The 18,496-nt window shown below is 43.2% G+C and overlaps 1 protein-coding gene across 1 annotated transcript in view; it reads left to right on the plus strand.

Moving 5' to 3' along the window:
• LOC129834540 (cingulin-like protein 1) overlaps positions 1-18,496 on the plus strand; it is a 43,399-nt gene that overhangs the window by 23,130 nt on the left and 1,773 nt on the right. Inside the window, exons 10-18 of the mRNA XM_055899634.1 lie at positions 1,691-1,795; positions 2,576-2,728; positions 2,858-3,028; positions 4,517-4,678; positions 14,536-14,625; positions 16,925-17,008; positions 17,266-17,390; positions 17,725-17,833; positions 17,966-18,129. Of these exons, the coding sequence (XP_055755609.1) occupies positions 1,691-1,795; positions 2,576-2,728; positions 2,858-3,028; positions 4,517-4,678; positions 14,536-14,625; positions 16,925-17,008; positions 17,266-17,390; positions 17,725-17,833; positions 17,966-18,129 (1,163 nt within the window). The remainder of the gene's footprint in view (positions 1-1,690; positions 1,796-2,575; positions 2,729-2,857; positions 3,029-4,516; positions 4,679-14,535; positions 14,626-16,924; positions 17,009-17,265; positions 17,391-17,724; positions 17,834-17,965; positions 18,130-18,496) is intronic.

An 18,496-nucleotide genomic window follows, 5' to 3' on the forward strand; every position in this document is an offset into this window, starting at 1 on the left:
AGAAATGTCCTCTGGTCTGATGAAACAAAAATAGAACTGTTTGGCCATAATGACCATCGTTATGTTTGGAGGAAAAAGGGGGAGGCAAGCCGAAGGACACCATCCCAACCGTGAAGCACGGAGGTGGCAGCGTCATGTTGTGGGGATGCTTTGCTGCAGGAGGGACTGGTGCACTTCACAAAATAGATGGCTTCATGAGAAAGGAAAATTATGTGGATATATTGAAGAAGCATCTCAAGACATCAGTCAGGATGTTAAAGTTTGGTCGCGAATGGGTCTTCCAAATAGACAATGACCCCAAGCATACTTCCAATGTTGTGGCAAAATGGCTTAAGGACAACAAAGTCAAGCTATTGGAGTGGCCATCACAAAGCCCTGACCTCAATCCTATAGAAAATTTGTGGTCAGCACTGAAAAAGCGTGTGCGAGCAAGGAGGCCTAGAAACCTGACTCAGTTACACCAGCTCTGTCAGGAGGAATGGGCCACAATTCACCCAACTTATTGTGGGAAGCTTGTGGAAGGCTACCCGAAACATTTGACAAAAGGTAAATAATTTAAAGGCAATGCTACCAAATACTAATTGAGTGTATGTAACTTCTGACCCACTGGGAATGAGATGAAATAAATAAAAGCTGAAATAAATTATTCTGACATTTCACATTCTTAAAAAAAAGTGGTGATCCTAACTGACCTAAAACAGGGAATTTTTACTAGGATTAAATGTCAGGAATTGTGAAAAACAGAGTTCAAATATATTTGGCTAAGGTGTATGTAAACTTCCCACTTCAACTGTATATATATATTTTATGTGCCTCATTTGCATAAATACACAGGGTGTATTTGCATATATGGAAACATTAACATAACAGGGCTGCAACTACCAAATACTTTCTCTGTCTACCCTACCCGCACTCACATGCGCTGTCTAGACTGCCTCATTAATTACTGTTGTCAAGTTCTCTTGCATAACAGGGCTGCAACTACCAAATACTTTCTCTGTCTACCCTACCCGCACTCACATGCGCTGTCTAGACTGCCTCATTAATTAAACAAGTGTGTCAATAGCAGGATATCCTTGGATTAAAAATCAACACACTTTGCTCTAAATTAAACATATCTAAAGATACTTTACATTGTTTATGAGATCAGACATAATATCACAATAATCATTTCAGCGCATGTAATTTGTAAACATTTCAACTGTATTCAATTCTTTCTTCTCTTTCTTGTGATGTAATTGTCGAGGCATTGCGTTAAATCCCTGACGAAGCTTTAGCGTTATTATAAATTCAACTGAAAGACATTGTATTCCATTGACCCCATTTCAGCCGTTACCGGGGTGTGTTTGACAGGTCATTACAATCATTTCCGCAGTCGTAATGTTAACGAATAAAAAATACAGGCACAAGCAAAGTATGAAACAGTCGCAGGAGTAAAATGAAAGCAATCAATTCAGCAAGATTAAAGTTACAAGTGGATTTTGCGTCCCTCAAACACAGGAAATAGATGGCTGAAAAAGACAGATCCTCGGGTGTAACATGAGCTGCTAGTTATATAAAGGAGAGCCACTGTAAACTGCACAGGAGTGTCAATCAGATTGACAGTAATAAAACTTTTCACATTGAAGATCAGATCTGTTACCTATTGTCTTATGCTGGTGTATGTTAATGTGTATGTGTAAACTCACAGATAGAGAAGAGGCAGCTGGAAGAGTCTTTAGAAGAAATCAAGGAGCAGGAGGAGGAGATGTCACGTGCCAACCGTGCTCTGACCACAAGGTTAGAGGATGTACAGGTAAGATTGACCAGGCTCTGACCACAAGGTTAGAGGATGTACCGGTAAGATTGACCAGGCTCTGACCACAAGGTTAGAGGATGTACCGGTAAGATTGACCAGGCTTTGACCACCCGGTTAGAGGATGTACAGGTAAGATTGACCAGGCTTTGACCACCCAGTTAGAGGATGTACAGGTAAGATTGACCAGGCTTTGACCACACGGTTAGAGGATGTACAGGTAAGATTGACCAGGCTTTGACCACACGGTTAGAGGATGTACAGGTAAGATTGACCAGGCTTTGACCACCCGGTTAAAGGATGTACAGGTAAGATTGACCAGGCTTTTGACCACACGGTTAGAGGATGTACAGGTAAGATTGACCAGGCTTTGACCACCCGGTTAGAGGATGTACAGGTAAGATTGACCAGGCTTTGACCACACGGTTAGAGGATGCACAGGTAAGATTGACCAGGCTTTGACCACACGGTTAGAGGATGTACAGGTAAGATTGACCAGGCTTTGACCACACGGTTAGAGGATGCACAGGTAAGATTGACCAGGCTTTGACCACACGGTTAGAGGATGTACAGGTAAGATTGACCAGGCTTTGACCACATAGTTAGAGGATGTACAGGTAAGATTGACCAGGCTTTGACCACCCGGTTAGAGGATGTACAGGTAAGATTGACCAGGCTTTGACCACAAGCTCGGGAGAATTTACTGGTGAGAATAATAAAGCATAAGTGCTGGTCCTCCTTACCATTCTGACCTATTTTTCTAAACTCTTTCTGTTCCAGAGGAACTTGACCAAGCTGAACCATGACCACAGAGAGCTGGAGGAGAGGCTGAAGGAGGAGAGGAGTCAGAAAGAACAGTTCAAGAACACTAAGAATGAGATAGAGGACGAGAGGAGTCTGCTGGACCGCACAGTGGAGAAACTACAGAGGGAGGTGAGTGGACCAACTAAAAGCCTTCGGACATCCTTGTTTTAGTCAATTAAATATCACACCACATGCATGTGTCAGTGTGTGCATGCATGTCTGTTTGTTAGCAAGGCTAACTCTACCTTCTCCCTGTAGATGAGTGAGATCGTGGAGGCCTCTCAGTCGTCCACCCAGGAGCTGCAGGAGCAGATAGACGTGTACAAGGAGAAGAACCGTCGGGAGCTGGCTGAGCTTCAGAGACAGCTGAGGGAACGGGGTGTGGAGCTGGACAAGTCCTGTCTGGCTGCTAAGTCCCTGCAGGAGGAGGTGGGTTGGCCAGTGGTCCCCATGACAATGGAGGATGAGCCATTGTCCTGACTCAGTGTGTTGTAAACCCCCACTCAGGGTTTGTACAGTGAGGTCATGGCTTTGGAATGTGTGTCCTCTCCCCTCTTATACTTCCCCTTTGCCCTGAACTGGACCAGAAGCTCACAGCTGTAGATGCCTGGTGGCCTGGTGGTATTACAAGGTTAAAGAGGTTAGATAATTTATATTTTCATAGATATCTGTGGTTTAGTATGAAGAGTTGGAGCTGTGGAGGGTGGTAAAATAAATCTGAGTCATTGTTTTAATATTGGTGAAGGATCAGAATGTTTTAGCAATCTAGAACTTCAGACACTAGGATGAATTTATGAACCTCTTTTAATTGAACAATATATCAAAGTATTAGCTGTGACTATCTTACATTACATCCATTGTTCTCATACATTAAGGGAGTTGTAGCTAGGTAGGCTTATGGAATTTGGAGTGAGCCTCTGTAAAGTTTTTCATGGCATTTTGCCTCAATTTAGGAATTCTCCAGCTAATGTTTTTCCAGTACTATGGTTCATTTTCACAATCTAGCTATAACTCCTTAGTAGCTGTGGTTTGCACCACATAATGTTGTTATAACCCAGGGCCACTGGGTATGGTTTGATCTACTAAACACTTTGGAATGTTTGGAATGTTTTTGTTGAATATGGGATAAGCATTGTTTATTTGATCTAATAATGTCCTCCCTCATTGTGTGTCTGAGTTACTAACCCCTGCAGAATGTCATTAAAGAAAACCTATTTCCTACAGTAGGTTAAAGACAGGTGGCCAGACTCAGTCCAAACACCATTGGAATTGTGAGCCATAACATGCTCACTTTTTCCATGGAAATGTGTCCGTTTCACAGAAGAGAGAGGCCTTGCTGCTAAGGGTTCATCTTTGTGTTGTAGTCTACCCAGTGTAATGTAGTCTACCCAGTGTAATGTATATGCACAGATGGGATATGTTGATGTATCTTTGTCCAGTTGGTCTACAGGAAGATGGGGATGTAGTGTCATTGTTGTGAGAGCTGGAATGACTGACCCCACATCCTCCTCTCCTCCCAACTGACACACTCTAAACCCTGGTGATGAGGTCACTGTTTCATCTGCTTCAGATCTCCAGTCTGTCCTAATCCCCAACATCCATCTTATAAGCATGCACATTGAGACCTGCTAAAGACAAATGTATTTTCTTCTTTCATCTTCTTCACTCACCAGGCTAGTGTTTTTGAAAGTTTCTCTTAAGTCACTATTGTTAAAGGAACAGATGGCATCTTGTGGCCACTGCTGAAATTGCATTGCTAAAGCATGCATGACAGGTATGGATGTTACTGTAACAGTATGACACATGTGTGGTTTATTTGTTCGTTGTGCCGTACTGGTAAATGAGTAGGAGGCAATCACAAAACCTGTTGTTCATTCCCATTCTGTTTAAAAAGTATGTGTGGTGTGTGTCCTGCAGCTGAGCCATGTGGAGGAAGACCTGAGGCAGTGTAAGAGGGAGAGGGATGATTCGGTGCTCAAGGAGAAGGCCCTGGAGCAGAAAGTCTATGACCTGGAGGTGGAGGCAGAGACCAAAGCCCACTCCAAGGATGACAAATTCCGACAGGTCAAACTCATGGAGGTATGGAGGAATATCTTAATTATTAATTTCATATTGTCTCTAAATTATACACTTTACACATGTGTTCATGGAGACTTTTTGTGCTGTATTAATTGTCTACAGTCAGTGTATGCTAGTCCTTCCATTTTGTCTGTTTGTTTGTACTCCAGTCCTGAGGAAGGAACAGTTCCCAGCTAGCACATAACGTTCTGAGAAACATATGTTTCTTAGAGCTTGGTGAGAGCAGCGTTGTCCTATGGTTATTTTGCATACAACCTTCCCACAACTTTCTGGGAATAGTGCAGGATAGTTACTTGGTTCTAGAACATTCTTGGCACATTTAAGGAATTTGACAAAATAACATTTTCTTGGTATTTCATTACTTTAACAGAAAGTTTCCTAAAAGTTCAAACATGGTTACATTTAATAAAAATGTTTGTAATGTTCTAGGAACATTCTCCAACTGGTTTGACATTGGGCATGTTCTGAAATTGTTCAAAGAACGTTAAGAGACAAATTCTGTGGGAATTTCAGTACTTGCTGAGTGGACTAATTCCATGGATAGAGAACAGAAGATTGTAGTTTGAGAGATAAGCAGCATGTTATTATGCACATCTGGTTAAAATGGTGTGCACGTGTTCAGTGTGTGATATTGGAAATATGGATCTGATTGGATGCGCTTAGCTTAATTGGCAGGCCCTCATTGGTTGTTGGCCAGGGTATTCAAGTGTGCTTCCTTTGAGCGGGTGCAGATGGACTCAGCTTGGAACCAGCTATGTTGTATCCCTTGTCACATTAGAAAAATACCATCTTCATGATGTTAATGTTTTATACTGTCAAGTTTCTCTTCGCAATAACAAAAAATAATCTGCTTCCTTTAACCGGGGTTGCAACAGATTGGCGACAAGATACCAGAGTTTGTCTGAAGGGGAACAGAGCGAGTAAGAAAGTGCAAGCTCCGTCGAGACAGTCTGTAGAAAAGCTAGTGCCGACGGCAAGGCTGAGGATTTTCACTGAGGACAATTTCAAACAGTATTTTGAAGTTAATGGACTCAAGTACGAGGATAAGTCAAAAGCCATTTTTCTTATTGTTGGCAGAGTCACACAATTTGTTAATGTACATGTGCTCCACAGAAACCAAGTGAAAAAATTTTGATAGTTGGTCGCGCTGTTGAAAAGTCACTACGTACAAATTTTATTACTGAAAGATGAAAGTTTCAGTCAAGGACTCAACTCGAGGGAGAGTCTATTAGTGAGTACTTGGCTAGTTTAAGAAAAGCATTAGCCACATGTAAATTTGTTCAGTTTCTTGAGTCAATACATGACAATACTTTTGAATTAACAAAGAAAGTGCACAGCAGTTCACAAAATACTTTAAGCAAATGCAGGCAAGAAGAAAAGCGTTGCCAAGAAAAGAGACAACAGGTAAACCATGTTACCATTGCGCGGGAAAAGGGCACAAGCCAGATGAGTGCCGCTACAAGATTTGAGTGTCGGGAGTGCAAGAAGAAAGGACACATAGCCAGGGCATGTCGGGAGTGTCAAGTGAGGAAAAAAATGACGAAGCAAACGAAATGGAACAAGCACCTGGAGGCTACGGAGGGAGAGGCCTCCTTACTTCAACTGCAGGAAGATGAGAGGTGCAACGATGATCAGCACCAGGGCAACGAACACCAGCGAGAGAGAGGCAAGAACGTCATTGCAACAGAGATGAGCATTACGTCACACTCCAGCGCCAGAGTGATGAGCATTACATCTCACATGAGAGCCAGACATCTGATAAAGGGACATCGGCTGTTTTAGCCACTGACTGAGTTGGGTAAAGTAAAAGGAATTGAACTGTTTGTATTAAATACAGGTAAAGACATTACTAAACCGTACTGTGTATGTAAGGGTAGATGTGAGACTCAAAATGGAAGTTGATACAGGTGCAGCAGTTTCTGTGATAGAGAGGTTGTATAACCGCAGGTTCAAAAAGGTGAAATTGAGCCCTGCTGTTACATAAGCCTTTGAGGGAACGCAACACCCGGCTACAACTCAACTCTCCATGGAGTGAAAAAAAAGGTATGTGATTGTAGGTGCGGGTAAGGATGACTGAGGCAGAGAATATTACGTTTACAGAGAATTTATTCTTCCCTCACACGGTAAAGTGGGGAAAAGGGGCTGGACGGAACCAAAGCAAAGAAAAGTTAAAGCTCCCCCTCTCCTACCTTACCTGCCTACCCATTCTTTACATCACCTGGCGCGATAACCAAAATACAGCGGGTGGTCCGCCCAGGTCTTACCTAGTGTGCAGAGACAGAGTAAATACTACAGGTATATGTATGCCCGCAGGCCCCTTGCCTAAAAACTCCCAAGGTGCCTTCCCCTTCCCCCCCTGGGAACAAATGAAACAGAATAATTCAAACTTAGTGGACAATTTAAATAAACCAAAAACACTAGGTACTACGGTATACACATACCTCTACAGGAACAGCTACAAAACCATTTTCAACAAATTTACTAGACCAACACAGGACATACAAAGAAGCTCTCTCTGCTAACAAAGAAACACTGGCTTTTAAAGCTGCAGAAGGAGTCAATAATTGCAGTCAGCTGTATCCCCTGACGAGAGGGCGGGGTCAAAGCTCCAATTAGTGATGGGCCGACCAATCAGCTGCTTTGGAATCCAGGAAGCCATCCTGAAATACACACACATACAGTTGAAGTCGGAAGTTTACATACACCTTAGCCAAATACATTTAAACACAGTTTTTCACCATTCCTGACATTTAATCCTAGTAAAAATTCCCTGTTTTAGGTCAGTTAGGATCACCACTTTATTTAAGAATGTGAAATGTCAGAATAATAGTAGAGAGAATTATTTATTTCAGCTTTTATTTCTTTCATCACATTCCCAGTGGGTCAGAAGTTTACATACCCTCAGTTAGTATTTGGTAGCATTGCCTTTAAATTGTTTACCTTTTGTCAAACGTTTCAGGTAGCCTTCCACAAGCTTCCCACAATAAGTTGGGTGAATTTTGGCCCATTCCTCCTGACAGAGCTGGTGTAACTGAGTCAGGTTTCTAGGCGAACGTGCTCGCACACGCTTTTTCAGTTTTGCCCACAAATGTTCTAAAGGATTGAGGTCAGGGCTTTGTGATGGCCACTCCAATAGCTTGACTTTGTTGTCCTTAAGCCATTTTGCCACAACTTTGGAAGTATGCTTGGGGTCATTGTCCATTTGGAAGACCCATTTGCGACTAAGCTCTAACTTCCTGACTCATGTCTTGAGATGTTGCTTCAATATATCCACATAATTTTCCTTTCTCATGAAGCCATCTATTTTGTGAAGTGCACCAGTCCCTCCTGCAGCAAAGCACCCCCACAACATGATGCTGCCACCCCCGTGCTTCGCGGTTGGGAGGGTGTTCTTCGGCTTGCAAGCCTCCCTCTTTTTACTCCTTACATAACGATGGTCATTATGGCCAAACAGTTCTATTTTTGTTTCATCAGACCAGAGGACATTTCTCCAAAATGTATGATCTTTGTTCCCATGTGCAGTTGCAAACTGTAGTCTGGCTTTTTTATGGCGGTTTTGGAGCAGTGGCTTCTTCCTTGCTGAGCGGCCTTTCAGGTTATATCGATATAGGACTCGTTTTACTGTGGATATAGATCCTTTTGAACCTGTTTCCTCCAGCATCTTCACAAGGTTCTTTGCTGCTGTTCTGGGATTGATTTGCACTTTTCGCACCAAAGTACGTTAATCTCTAGGAGACCGAACGCGTCTCCTTCCTGAGTATGACGGCTGTGTGGTCCCATGGTGTTTATACTTGCGTACTATTGTTTGTACAGATGAACGTGGTACCTTCAGGAGTTTGGAAATTGCTCCCAAGGATGAACCAGACTTGTGGAGGTCTTGGCTGATTTCTTTTGATCATTTTCCCATGATGTCAAGCAAAGATGCACTGAGTTTGAAGGTAGGCCTTGAAATACATCCACAGGTACACCTCCAATTGACTCAAATTATGTCAATTAGCCTATCAGAAGCTTCTAAAGCCATGACATAATTTTATCGAATTTTCCAAGCTGTTTAAAGGCACAGTCAACTTAGTGTATGTAAACTTCTGACCCACTGGAATTGTGAAACAGTGAATTATGTAAACAATTATTGGAAAAATTACTTGTGTCATGCACAAGTAGATGTCCTAACCGACTTGCCAAAACTATAGTTTGTTAACAAGACATTTGTGGAGTTGTTGAAAAACGAGTTTTAATTACTCCAACCTAAGTGTATGTAAACTTCCGACTTCAACTGTACAAACACACAACAACACAGAAACTGGGGAACATAACACCTGCAAACTGTGTGTTTAAAAATGTACAGTAAAGAGTCACTAGTTCTAAGAGGGGAAAATCTCTGCACTTAGAGAAGCTGTTGAAAAACAGCTTGTCAAGTTGGAGTCAGAAAGGGTCCTTACTCCAGTTAACTACAGTGAATGGGCTGCTCCAATTGTGTGTGTATACCGAAAACAGACGATACAGGTAACTATCAATCCGTGGCTGGAAGAAGATCAGTATCCGTTACCAAAAACGCAGAACTCGTTCACCAAGCTGACAGGGTGAGAAGTTCACAAAGCTGGGTTTGTGACAGGCATACCAGCCAGTACAACTAGAGGAGAGCTCTAAGCACTATCTCACCATTAATACACGTAAGGGGTTGTTTAGGGTCAACAGGCTTCCCAATGGTGTTGCCTGTGCTCCAGCTATTTTTCAGAAAATAACGGATCAGATCCTACAAGGTAAAGATCGGGTAGTCTGCTATCTTGATGATATACTTATCACAGGGTGTGACACAGAAGAGCACATGAGAAATCTTGAGGAAGTGCTAAAAAGACTGCAAGTCTGCAGTCTGAATGTTAAAAGAGAGATGTTATTTCTTCCAGAAAGCGTAGCCTATCTAGGTCATGTGATAGATGTAGGGGGGATGCACCCCATGAAACAGAAAACTGAAGCTATTGAGAAGGCTCTCATTCCTACAAACACCACTGAGCTCAGGTATTTTCTTTTGTTACTTAACTATTATGGAAAATGAATTCAAACTCTGTCTACCATAGTTAAGGCTGTGACCCCTCTACTGCAGAAAGGTGTAAAATGGGAATGGTCACAGAAAAGCCAAAGTACTTTTGAGGAAGCTAAGAGACATCTAAACTCAGGACCCTGTCTTTCAAAGATAACTCGTAAAAATCCCAAAAACGTCACAGATCTTCATTGTAAAGGGTTTAAACACTGTTTCCCATGCATGTTCAATGAACCATAAACAATTAATGAACATGCACCTGTGGAACGGTCGTTAAGACACTAACAGCTTACAGACAGTAGGCAATTAAAGTCACAGTTATGAAAACTTTGGACACTGAAGAGGCTTTTCTAAAAACACCAAAAGAAAGATGCCCAGGGTCCCTGCTCATCTGCGTGAATGTGCCTTAGGCATGCTGCAAGGAGGCATGAGGACTGCAGATGTGGCCAGGGCAATAAATTGCAATGTCTGTACTGTGACACGCCTAAGACAGTGCTAATGGGAGACAGGACGGACAGCTGATTGTCCTCGCAGTGGCAAACCACGTGTAACAACACCTGCACAGGATCGGTACATCCGAACATCACACCTGTGGGACAGGTACAGGATGGCAACAACAACTGCCCGAGTTACACCAGGAATGCACAATCCCTCCATCAGTGCTCAGACTGTTTGCAATAGGCTGAGAGAGGCTGGACTGAGGGTCTGTAGGCCTGTTGTAAGGCAGGTCCTCACCAGACATCACCGGCAACAACGTCGCCTATGGGCACAAACCCACCGTCACTGGACCAGACAGGACTGTCAAAAAGTGCTCTTCACTGACGAGTCGCGGTTTTGTCTCACCAGGGGTGATGGTTGGATTCGCGTTTATCATCGAAGGAACGAGCGTTACACCAAGGCCTGTACTCTGGAGTGGGATCGATTTGGAGGTGGAGGGTCTGTCATGGTCTGGGGCGGTGTGTCACAGCATCATCGGACTGAGCTTGTCATTGCAGGCAATCTCAACGCTGTGCATTACAGGGAAGATATCCTCCTCCCTCGTGTGGTACCCTTCCTGCAGGCTCATCCTGACATGACCCTCCAGCATGACAATGCCACCAGCCATACTGCTCGTTCTGTGCGTGATTTCCTGCAAGTCAGGAATTCAGTCTTCTGCCATGGCCAGCGAAGAGCCCGGATCTCAATCCCTTTGAGCACGTCTGGGACCTGTTGGATCGGAGGGTGAGGGCTAGGGCCATTCCCCCCAGAAATGTCAGAGAACTTGTATGTGCCTTTGTGGAAGAGTGGGGTAACATCTCACAGCAAGAACTGGCATATCTGGTGCAGTCCATGAGGAGATGCACTGCAGTACTTAATGCGGCCACACCAGATACTGACTGTTACTTTTGATTTTGACCCCCCCATTGTTCAGGGACACATTATTCAATTTATGTTAGTTACATGTCTGTGGAACTTGTTCAGTTTATGCCTCAGTTGTTGAGTCTTGTTATGTTCATACAAATATTCACACATGTTAAGTTTGCTGAAAATAAACGCAGTTGACAGTGAGGATGTTTCTTTTTTTGCTGAGTTTACTTAATAGCCAGGTGTTAGTTCACTACAACCCGGAGCTACTGCTCATACTAGCCTGTAATGCTTCAGCGGTAGGTGTAGGTGCAGTGATTTCTCACTAAATGAAGGATGGTTCTGAGAAACCTATAGCAATTGCCTCTAGGATGCTTACCAAACAGAAAGGAACTATTCTCAAATAGAGAAAGTAGCACTAGGACTGGTGTTTGGAGTTATGAAATTTCATGAGTATCTGTATGGTAGGAAATGTACCATGCTGACAGACCATAAGCCTCTTCTTATGATTCTTGGTCCTAAGACAGGTGTCTCAACACTTGCAGCAGCTAGAATGCAGCGATGGTCTTTGATTTTAGAAACATGACAGCATGGCAATGCAGATGCGTTGTCCAGACTCCCACTGGGTGATTGTAGGGGTCCAACACCAAATCCAGTGTATAGAGTGAAAATGGTTAAGCAGTATGTAATGTCAGGTTGGCCAAACCATGACCAGACGAAGTCTTTAAACCTTATGTCAAAAGAAAGTTTGAACTTATGTAACGGATGTGAAATGGCTAGCTAGTTAGCGGGTACGCGCTAGTAGCGTTTCAATCAGTTAGGTCACTTGCTCTGAAACCTAGATGTAGTGTTGCCCCTTGCTCTGCAAGGGCCGTGGCCTTTGTGGAGCGATGGGTAACGATGCTTCGTGGGCGACCGTTGTTGATGTGTGCAGAAGGTCCCTGGTTCGCGCCCGAGGTCGTGGCGAGGGGACGGTTTAAAGTTATACTGTTACACTTACCATTGAGGATGATTGTATTCTTTGGGGTTTCAGGGTGGTGATTCCACAAAGCCTGCAAAGCAGACTATTGGCAGAACTACATGAGTGATTGGGGTGTAGTTAAGATGAAGTCCTTAGCTAGAAGTCTTCTCTGGTGGCCTACTCTTGATGAAAATATTGAAACTGAAGTAAGTCTCTGTGACATATGCAAGCAGAAGTGTAGCATGCCTGCAAAATTGCTAGTTCATGGCAATGGGCATCAGGTCAATGGGAGAGAATTCACTTAGACTTTGCAGAAGACCACAAGCAATTGTTTTTGATTGTTATGGATGTTTACACTAGATGGCCAGAAATTGTACACATGCAGTGTACTACTTCAGCTAAAACTGTTGAGGTACTCAGAAATCTGTTTGCTTCCTATGGTGTGCCCTAGGAAGTAGTCACAGATAATGGCCCACAATTCACTTCCTGTGAAATGAAAACGTACCTAAAATTGAGCGGTATTAAGCATACCACACCACCTGCATATCACCCAGCTTCAAATGGGTTAGCTGAAAGGCTACTGCAAAATCTTAAGAAGTCGCTAGCTAAGAACAGAGCAGTAGGTGGTATGACGTTACAGCATTGTGTCGCTAACTTCCTATATGGCTACCGCAACACACCACATACTAGTACACGCAAAACACCAGCAGAGCTATTCTTAAAGAGACAGGTTCGTACACGACTGTCCCTGGTTAAACCACAGTTCTCGCCGAGTGAACAGACTGAGGGGTCAGTGACAAACCACAAAAGGTCAGATCCTTCTCTGTTGTTCAAGAGGTCTTGGTAAATAATTACAGGAGAGGAGAAATATGGTTGAATGGCGTGATAACTGAGGTTCTGGTTCTTGCTACATACATGGGTAATGTTGAGGGTAACTGTGTGAAAAGACATTAATCAGATGTTGAACATCAATCCAAGAAGACAAGGTGATGCTCTTGCAGAGGGAGATGGTTCTCTTTATGTAGGAGGATCTTGGAACTATGATGTTGATGACATTGATATGGACAATGAGATGGACAATGTGATCAATATGCCTCAGAGTACAGCTGCTGAAACAGTTGAGATGCCTATACCACAGCCTCAGAATGTTGTTCTGAGACCCCGTCCTGTCCGTAAAAAACGCCCACCACAGAAGCTGGACTTGTAAAAGGACTTCTGGGAATCATTTATTTTTTATTTTTAACAAAGAAATGTGTAACAACTTGTTTTGAAGAATCCTGAAATGTTAAAAACGCAGTACATTGGTCATGTACTCAGGAGTTGTTAAAATAAACATAGTTAAAGTTCAAATAAGAGAGTAAGGTTCTCAACTAGTTGAAGTTACAAGGGAGGATCTGTAGGGTTTGAGAGATGTGCAGATTTTTCAATTGAAAAAAAATGTATGTAAAGAGGAGTGAGTCTTAATGTTGATTAAGTAAATAATTATTGAACAATATCTAAATAAGAATTATCGGAAGATGTGCTCTACCTTTACCTGCCTTGTGTTTGTGTTAATGACATTCCATATGTCCTATTTATATATGAAAACTGTACATATTCATTGAGAACTTTATAAATCACTGGATGTAAATGATTTATGCTGCTTCTGGTTAAAATGGTATGCTCGTGTTCAGGGCGTGATATTAGAAGTATGTATCTGATTGGATGCGCATAGCTTAATTGGCAGGCCCTCATTGAACTGGCTATGTTGTATCCGTTGTCATGTTGGAAATAAACCCTTTTCCATGATGTTAATGCTTTATACTGTCGAGTTTCTCTTTGCAATAACTAAAAAGAACCTCCTTCCTTTAACTGGGGATGCAACAATTTATAGGTTCGAATCTCACTGATGCCGTGTCACAATAAAAAAGAAATGTGTTTGCAAGATTAATGTCTAAGGAAATTCATTTCTATGTGTCCTATCTGTGCTAAAGAGTAAGATGTCAGTGTTATTACAAGTCTTATTAAATGATTCAGCGAAAAAATTTATGAGATTATTTAAAAACCTCCAAATAACCTATAAATTCTGTTCTCAGACCGTTAATAAAACCTCCTAGGAAAACATTCAAGGAACCAGAGTAAAACATTCTCAGAACCTCCCTGCAACCAAAAAATGCACGTTCCCAGAAAAGGCAACATTTTTACTTCTGTTCTCAGAACGTTTTTAAAAAAACTTTCAGTTTTACCGGTCAGCTATAGATAGCATGTATAGCTTCCCATAGCCAATGTGAAATCAAAAACATACAATCCCACATTTTCCAAGGAACCAAATGTGCTAGCTGGGTTCTTTCTTGAGTTTGTTATAGACACAAGTCATGTGTACTGCAGGCCTCTGCTGTTGACGGTGGTGTGATGGCAAACACTGCAGAAGGAAATCTAAAGCCGCCATTCAGAAAAGCAACCCCATGTTTATAGCAAGGTCAAATAATAATGTCATTGTTATTACCATGTCAATGTTGATGCTGTGTACTGCAGGACAGGATCAATCAGCTGGAGCTGGATCTGGATGAGGAAAAGCAAAGTGGAGACCTGCTGATTGTCAGGATAGACCGAGGCAGAGAACAGGTGAGTCCCTTACCACTATCCCTGACTGACTACTCTAACTAACCTCTAGTCAGTGGGGCATTCTAACATTCATTAACCATGGTTCACCAAGGTCATTCACCAATTTGTCTCTGACTCTATTGTGACCGGGAGTCACACTCCTAAACTCCATTAAGTTCATTATCATCTGCAAAAGACAGAAAGCATTTCAAGTACAGTCATTCCAGAGCAGCTTGGCATAATGTGACATCTAAGCTTATCAGTTCTTTGTGCTTGTCTGCCATCCCCTCCCGCCATTGACAGCTCAAATACCCACACACACACACAGACCTACACACCGAGCCATTCTTCATTGCGTGTGTGTGTGGGCCCCCCTGTATGGAACAGCCACCCAAAAATCCCACTATCCCAGTTAATTTGTGTTCTGGAGAGAGCAGAGGGGTTATTGCCATGTAAGAGGATCTTGCATAATCGTTCAGTTTGGCAGGCTGCCTGCTCGGTGTAAAAGCGCCAATCCAATTTTCATGCATCAGTCACAAAATACCCCTTTTAATGCACCACCTCAGCCAAAATATGCACACTGCCAAATGTATCAAGTTTACGGCAATGGAGTTCACTTAGCTGTGACTGCGTCTCAGTTACAAATCCATTTCTTGTGACTGATCATAGTTCTCACATCCTGAGGGAGTCAGACCTCAACACTGCAGCTTTCCTTCCCCTCTGATAAACCTGCTGATGTAGCCATTATAAACTCAGATTGAGATAAGAGTACATGCTTCCTGAAGAAAGAGTTGTTGTCAGAAAGGGTTGCTAACTCAAATCAGGAGACTGTTGGTTCGGTGCTTTTTCATGAGGAAGGGACGTTATTCCAGATACAATTAATGTACAGGACAAGCTTTTTCTTCTAGGATGTGTTCTGTATTATTCAACACGTGCTAAGTGCATTTACCTCCAAGGATCTACCCTGTTGCAATACCTCTGCAATTCACTGTGCTCTCATTGATTTACATACTGCCAATTCAATCATGATGCATTCTTCGTGTCTAACAAAGATAGGACTAGTTATTTTACGGTCAGGTTCATTGTCCCGCAATGGTAAGATTAAAGGGCTAAGTCTGCACAGTCCTCCAACATTGAAATGGATGAAAACGTAAAGACCTGAACAAAAGTATGAGAGGCCTAAAAGAAGTGAACAAGTACTTACATTTCCTTAAAGGCAAGAAACTCCTGGCACAGAGAAAAGAGTAGCACTAGACAAAGTGGCATTACCGCAACACTGGGCCAAGGTGAGTTGCCAAGGCAACAGTGGAGTGGTGTACAGTCATAGTGAAGTGGATGAGGTTAGGATAGGAGGATGTGGTGGTGGTGGTCGGGGGGAGAGGGGGACGGAGAGAGTGGGGTCTGCATGGTCATGATGGCTGGAAGTGAGTGGGGGGGCGGGGGCGGCAGGAAGAACACCTGAGCCTCTCCTGGCACCAGGTGCTCTTCTCCTGTCTAAATGAGAGTAATCTCTCCTCTCTCCTCCCGCCGTCTCTCACAAAGCAGATTAGTTTCTGCTGTCTGTTCCAGTCTGCTGAATCAGCTCCCTCAAGCACTGCACCGGGCACACCAGTTATGTGGCCCATCGTTCATCAGAGCAGCCCACCTTCACACACTAATTGGCATAAAATATCACCCATACTAAGCTCCCCTCGCAAAAACAATTGTCGATTTAGTTGTCTTTTTTCCATCCACATCTGTATTCCCTTGAACTAGTCTGTCTGTCTCTCCCGCTCTCTCTCTCTCACTCTCTCTCATTCTCTCTTTATCTCTGAGACAATGAAGTAGTTTGACAGTTTGAGTTTGTAATCCTAACTAATTAAAGCAAACCAACCAGTAGTCAAAGGTTGTTTATTATTCTCGGTTTCTAATCTTTCACAGAAATAGTCAAGCTTAAAAGCTAACATTTACATTTTTCTGTCTGGCTTTTGGAGAGAAGTTCAACTCCCCGAGGAATTGTGGGGCTTAAGTGCATTCCCAGCACTAGCTATGATAGGTTCATCTAAATATGACTGATTTATTACTCTGAGTCTATCTGAATGTAGATTACTGAGAGCTGACGTGAGATCAGTTCAGGGGAATGCAACCGAAATAAGAATATCCAAACCACCAATTAGCTACAGGAAGGCTCCTTCCACCTTGAGTAAGACACTACAACAACTGCACACCTACACATACAGGAAGGGTTCTTCCTACCGACACATGAGCAGCCTCTCATAATAATTGTGTTCTCAGGTTGTGTAACCATTGAGATGAAGGTTCTCTCCGCTCTGATTGACAGGTGGAGCAGATGAGGAGTGAACTTCTGCAGGAGAGGGCTGGCAGACAGGACCTGGAGTGTGACAAGATGACTCTGGAGAGACAGGTACACACTGCCCTGTTCTTCCCACTCCTTCTTCTCTTCCTGTCTGGGGGGAAACAACAGCAGTCTATCAGTGAAAAGTCCATTAGGCTCATACCAAAACATGCACTCATCTAATCCATCTCTGTCTTCTATCTGTCCTTCTCTGTCTCCATCTCTATACTCCTGCTCTGAAAATGGTCTTGTTGACCAAAACATTAGCTAAATAAAGTAGAACTAAGACTGTGTATCAAAGTTGTTTCTCACACTGTTTCTAACAGAACAAGGACCTGAAGAGTAGAATAGCCCATCTGGAGGGCTCCCAGAAGTCTAACAAGGAGGGCCTGGTGAGCCAGCTGGACAGCCGGATCCAGGAGCTGGAGGAGAGGCTGGAGGGAGAGGAGCGGTACGGTTGGGGTTGGGATGGGTTCCTAGGGAGAGGTGGGATTGGGGTAGGGGTTGGAGGGAGAAGAGAGGTCCTGCTATAGGGACCAGTGCTGCCTACAGACTCATTACAGAAGCTGTCTGGCTCTAATTAAGTCACATTGCACTTAACCTTGGTTCTTTAGGTTGGTTAGTTTAGTTTTACATTCTTTAGGTCATACTGCATACTATGTGTAGATGCATGCAGTATGTGGCATATGGCCAATTACCTTGTGGTTTCCAGAGTGTTTATGTACTGCTACAGTATGTGACACGTAGCAGATAGGTAGTCTTACGCATGATGCTGTGTTTTCTAGGGACCGTGCCAACCTGCAGCTGGTGAACCGGAGGCTGGAGAGGAAGGTGAAGGAGATGATGATGCAAGTTGATGAAGAGCACCACTCACTGCAGGATCAGAAGGACCAGGTCAGGATGCAACATACACATATATATATATACACACACACACACACACACACACACACACACACACACACACAGCTGTGTTTAACTAACACACACACAAAGCTGTTTTAACCCTCGGTGTTCCTCTTGCAGCTGAACCTGCGCCTGAAAGCCCTGAAGAGGCAGATGGACGAGGCGGAGGAGGAGATTGACCGGCTGGAACACGGCAAGAAGAAGCTGCAGAGAGACTTGGATGAACAGCAGGAGGCCAACGAGCAGCTCCAGAGCCAGCTCAAATCCCTGCGCAGCGAGATGAGGTAAAAAGGCTAAATATACACGGCTAACAGAAGACGCTAAGAACATGCTCATTCTGCTTTGGTATTTGTTCACCTAGTTAATTGTAATGCAGCTCTAGCCAGCTGAAGCTAACAGCATGCACCAAGAGATTCCACAGTGTAAAGCACATGTTTATAAAGTTTCACAGTTGCACACACATTATGTGAACCCACTATAATTGATCTGAACACATTCCCTACCACTGTCCTACGGTATTACTCACACCTTCCTGAGCAATGTAGTCTAACACGAACATATTAAAATGCAATGTGTGGAGGCTTTAGCCCACTTTCTCTCAAACTGTAACACTTTCATACTGTGTAAACTACCTTACCCAGCCCTCCACCC

Source organism: Salvelinus fontinalis, chromosome 35, assembly GCF_029448725.1.
Source record: "Salvelinus fontinalis isolate EN_2023a chromosome 35, ASM2944872v1, whole genome shotgun sequence".
Taxonomy (NCBI): Eukaryota; Metazoa; Chordata; class Actinopteri; order Salmoniformes; family Salmonidae; genus Salvelinus; species Salvelinus fontinalis.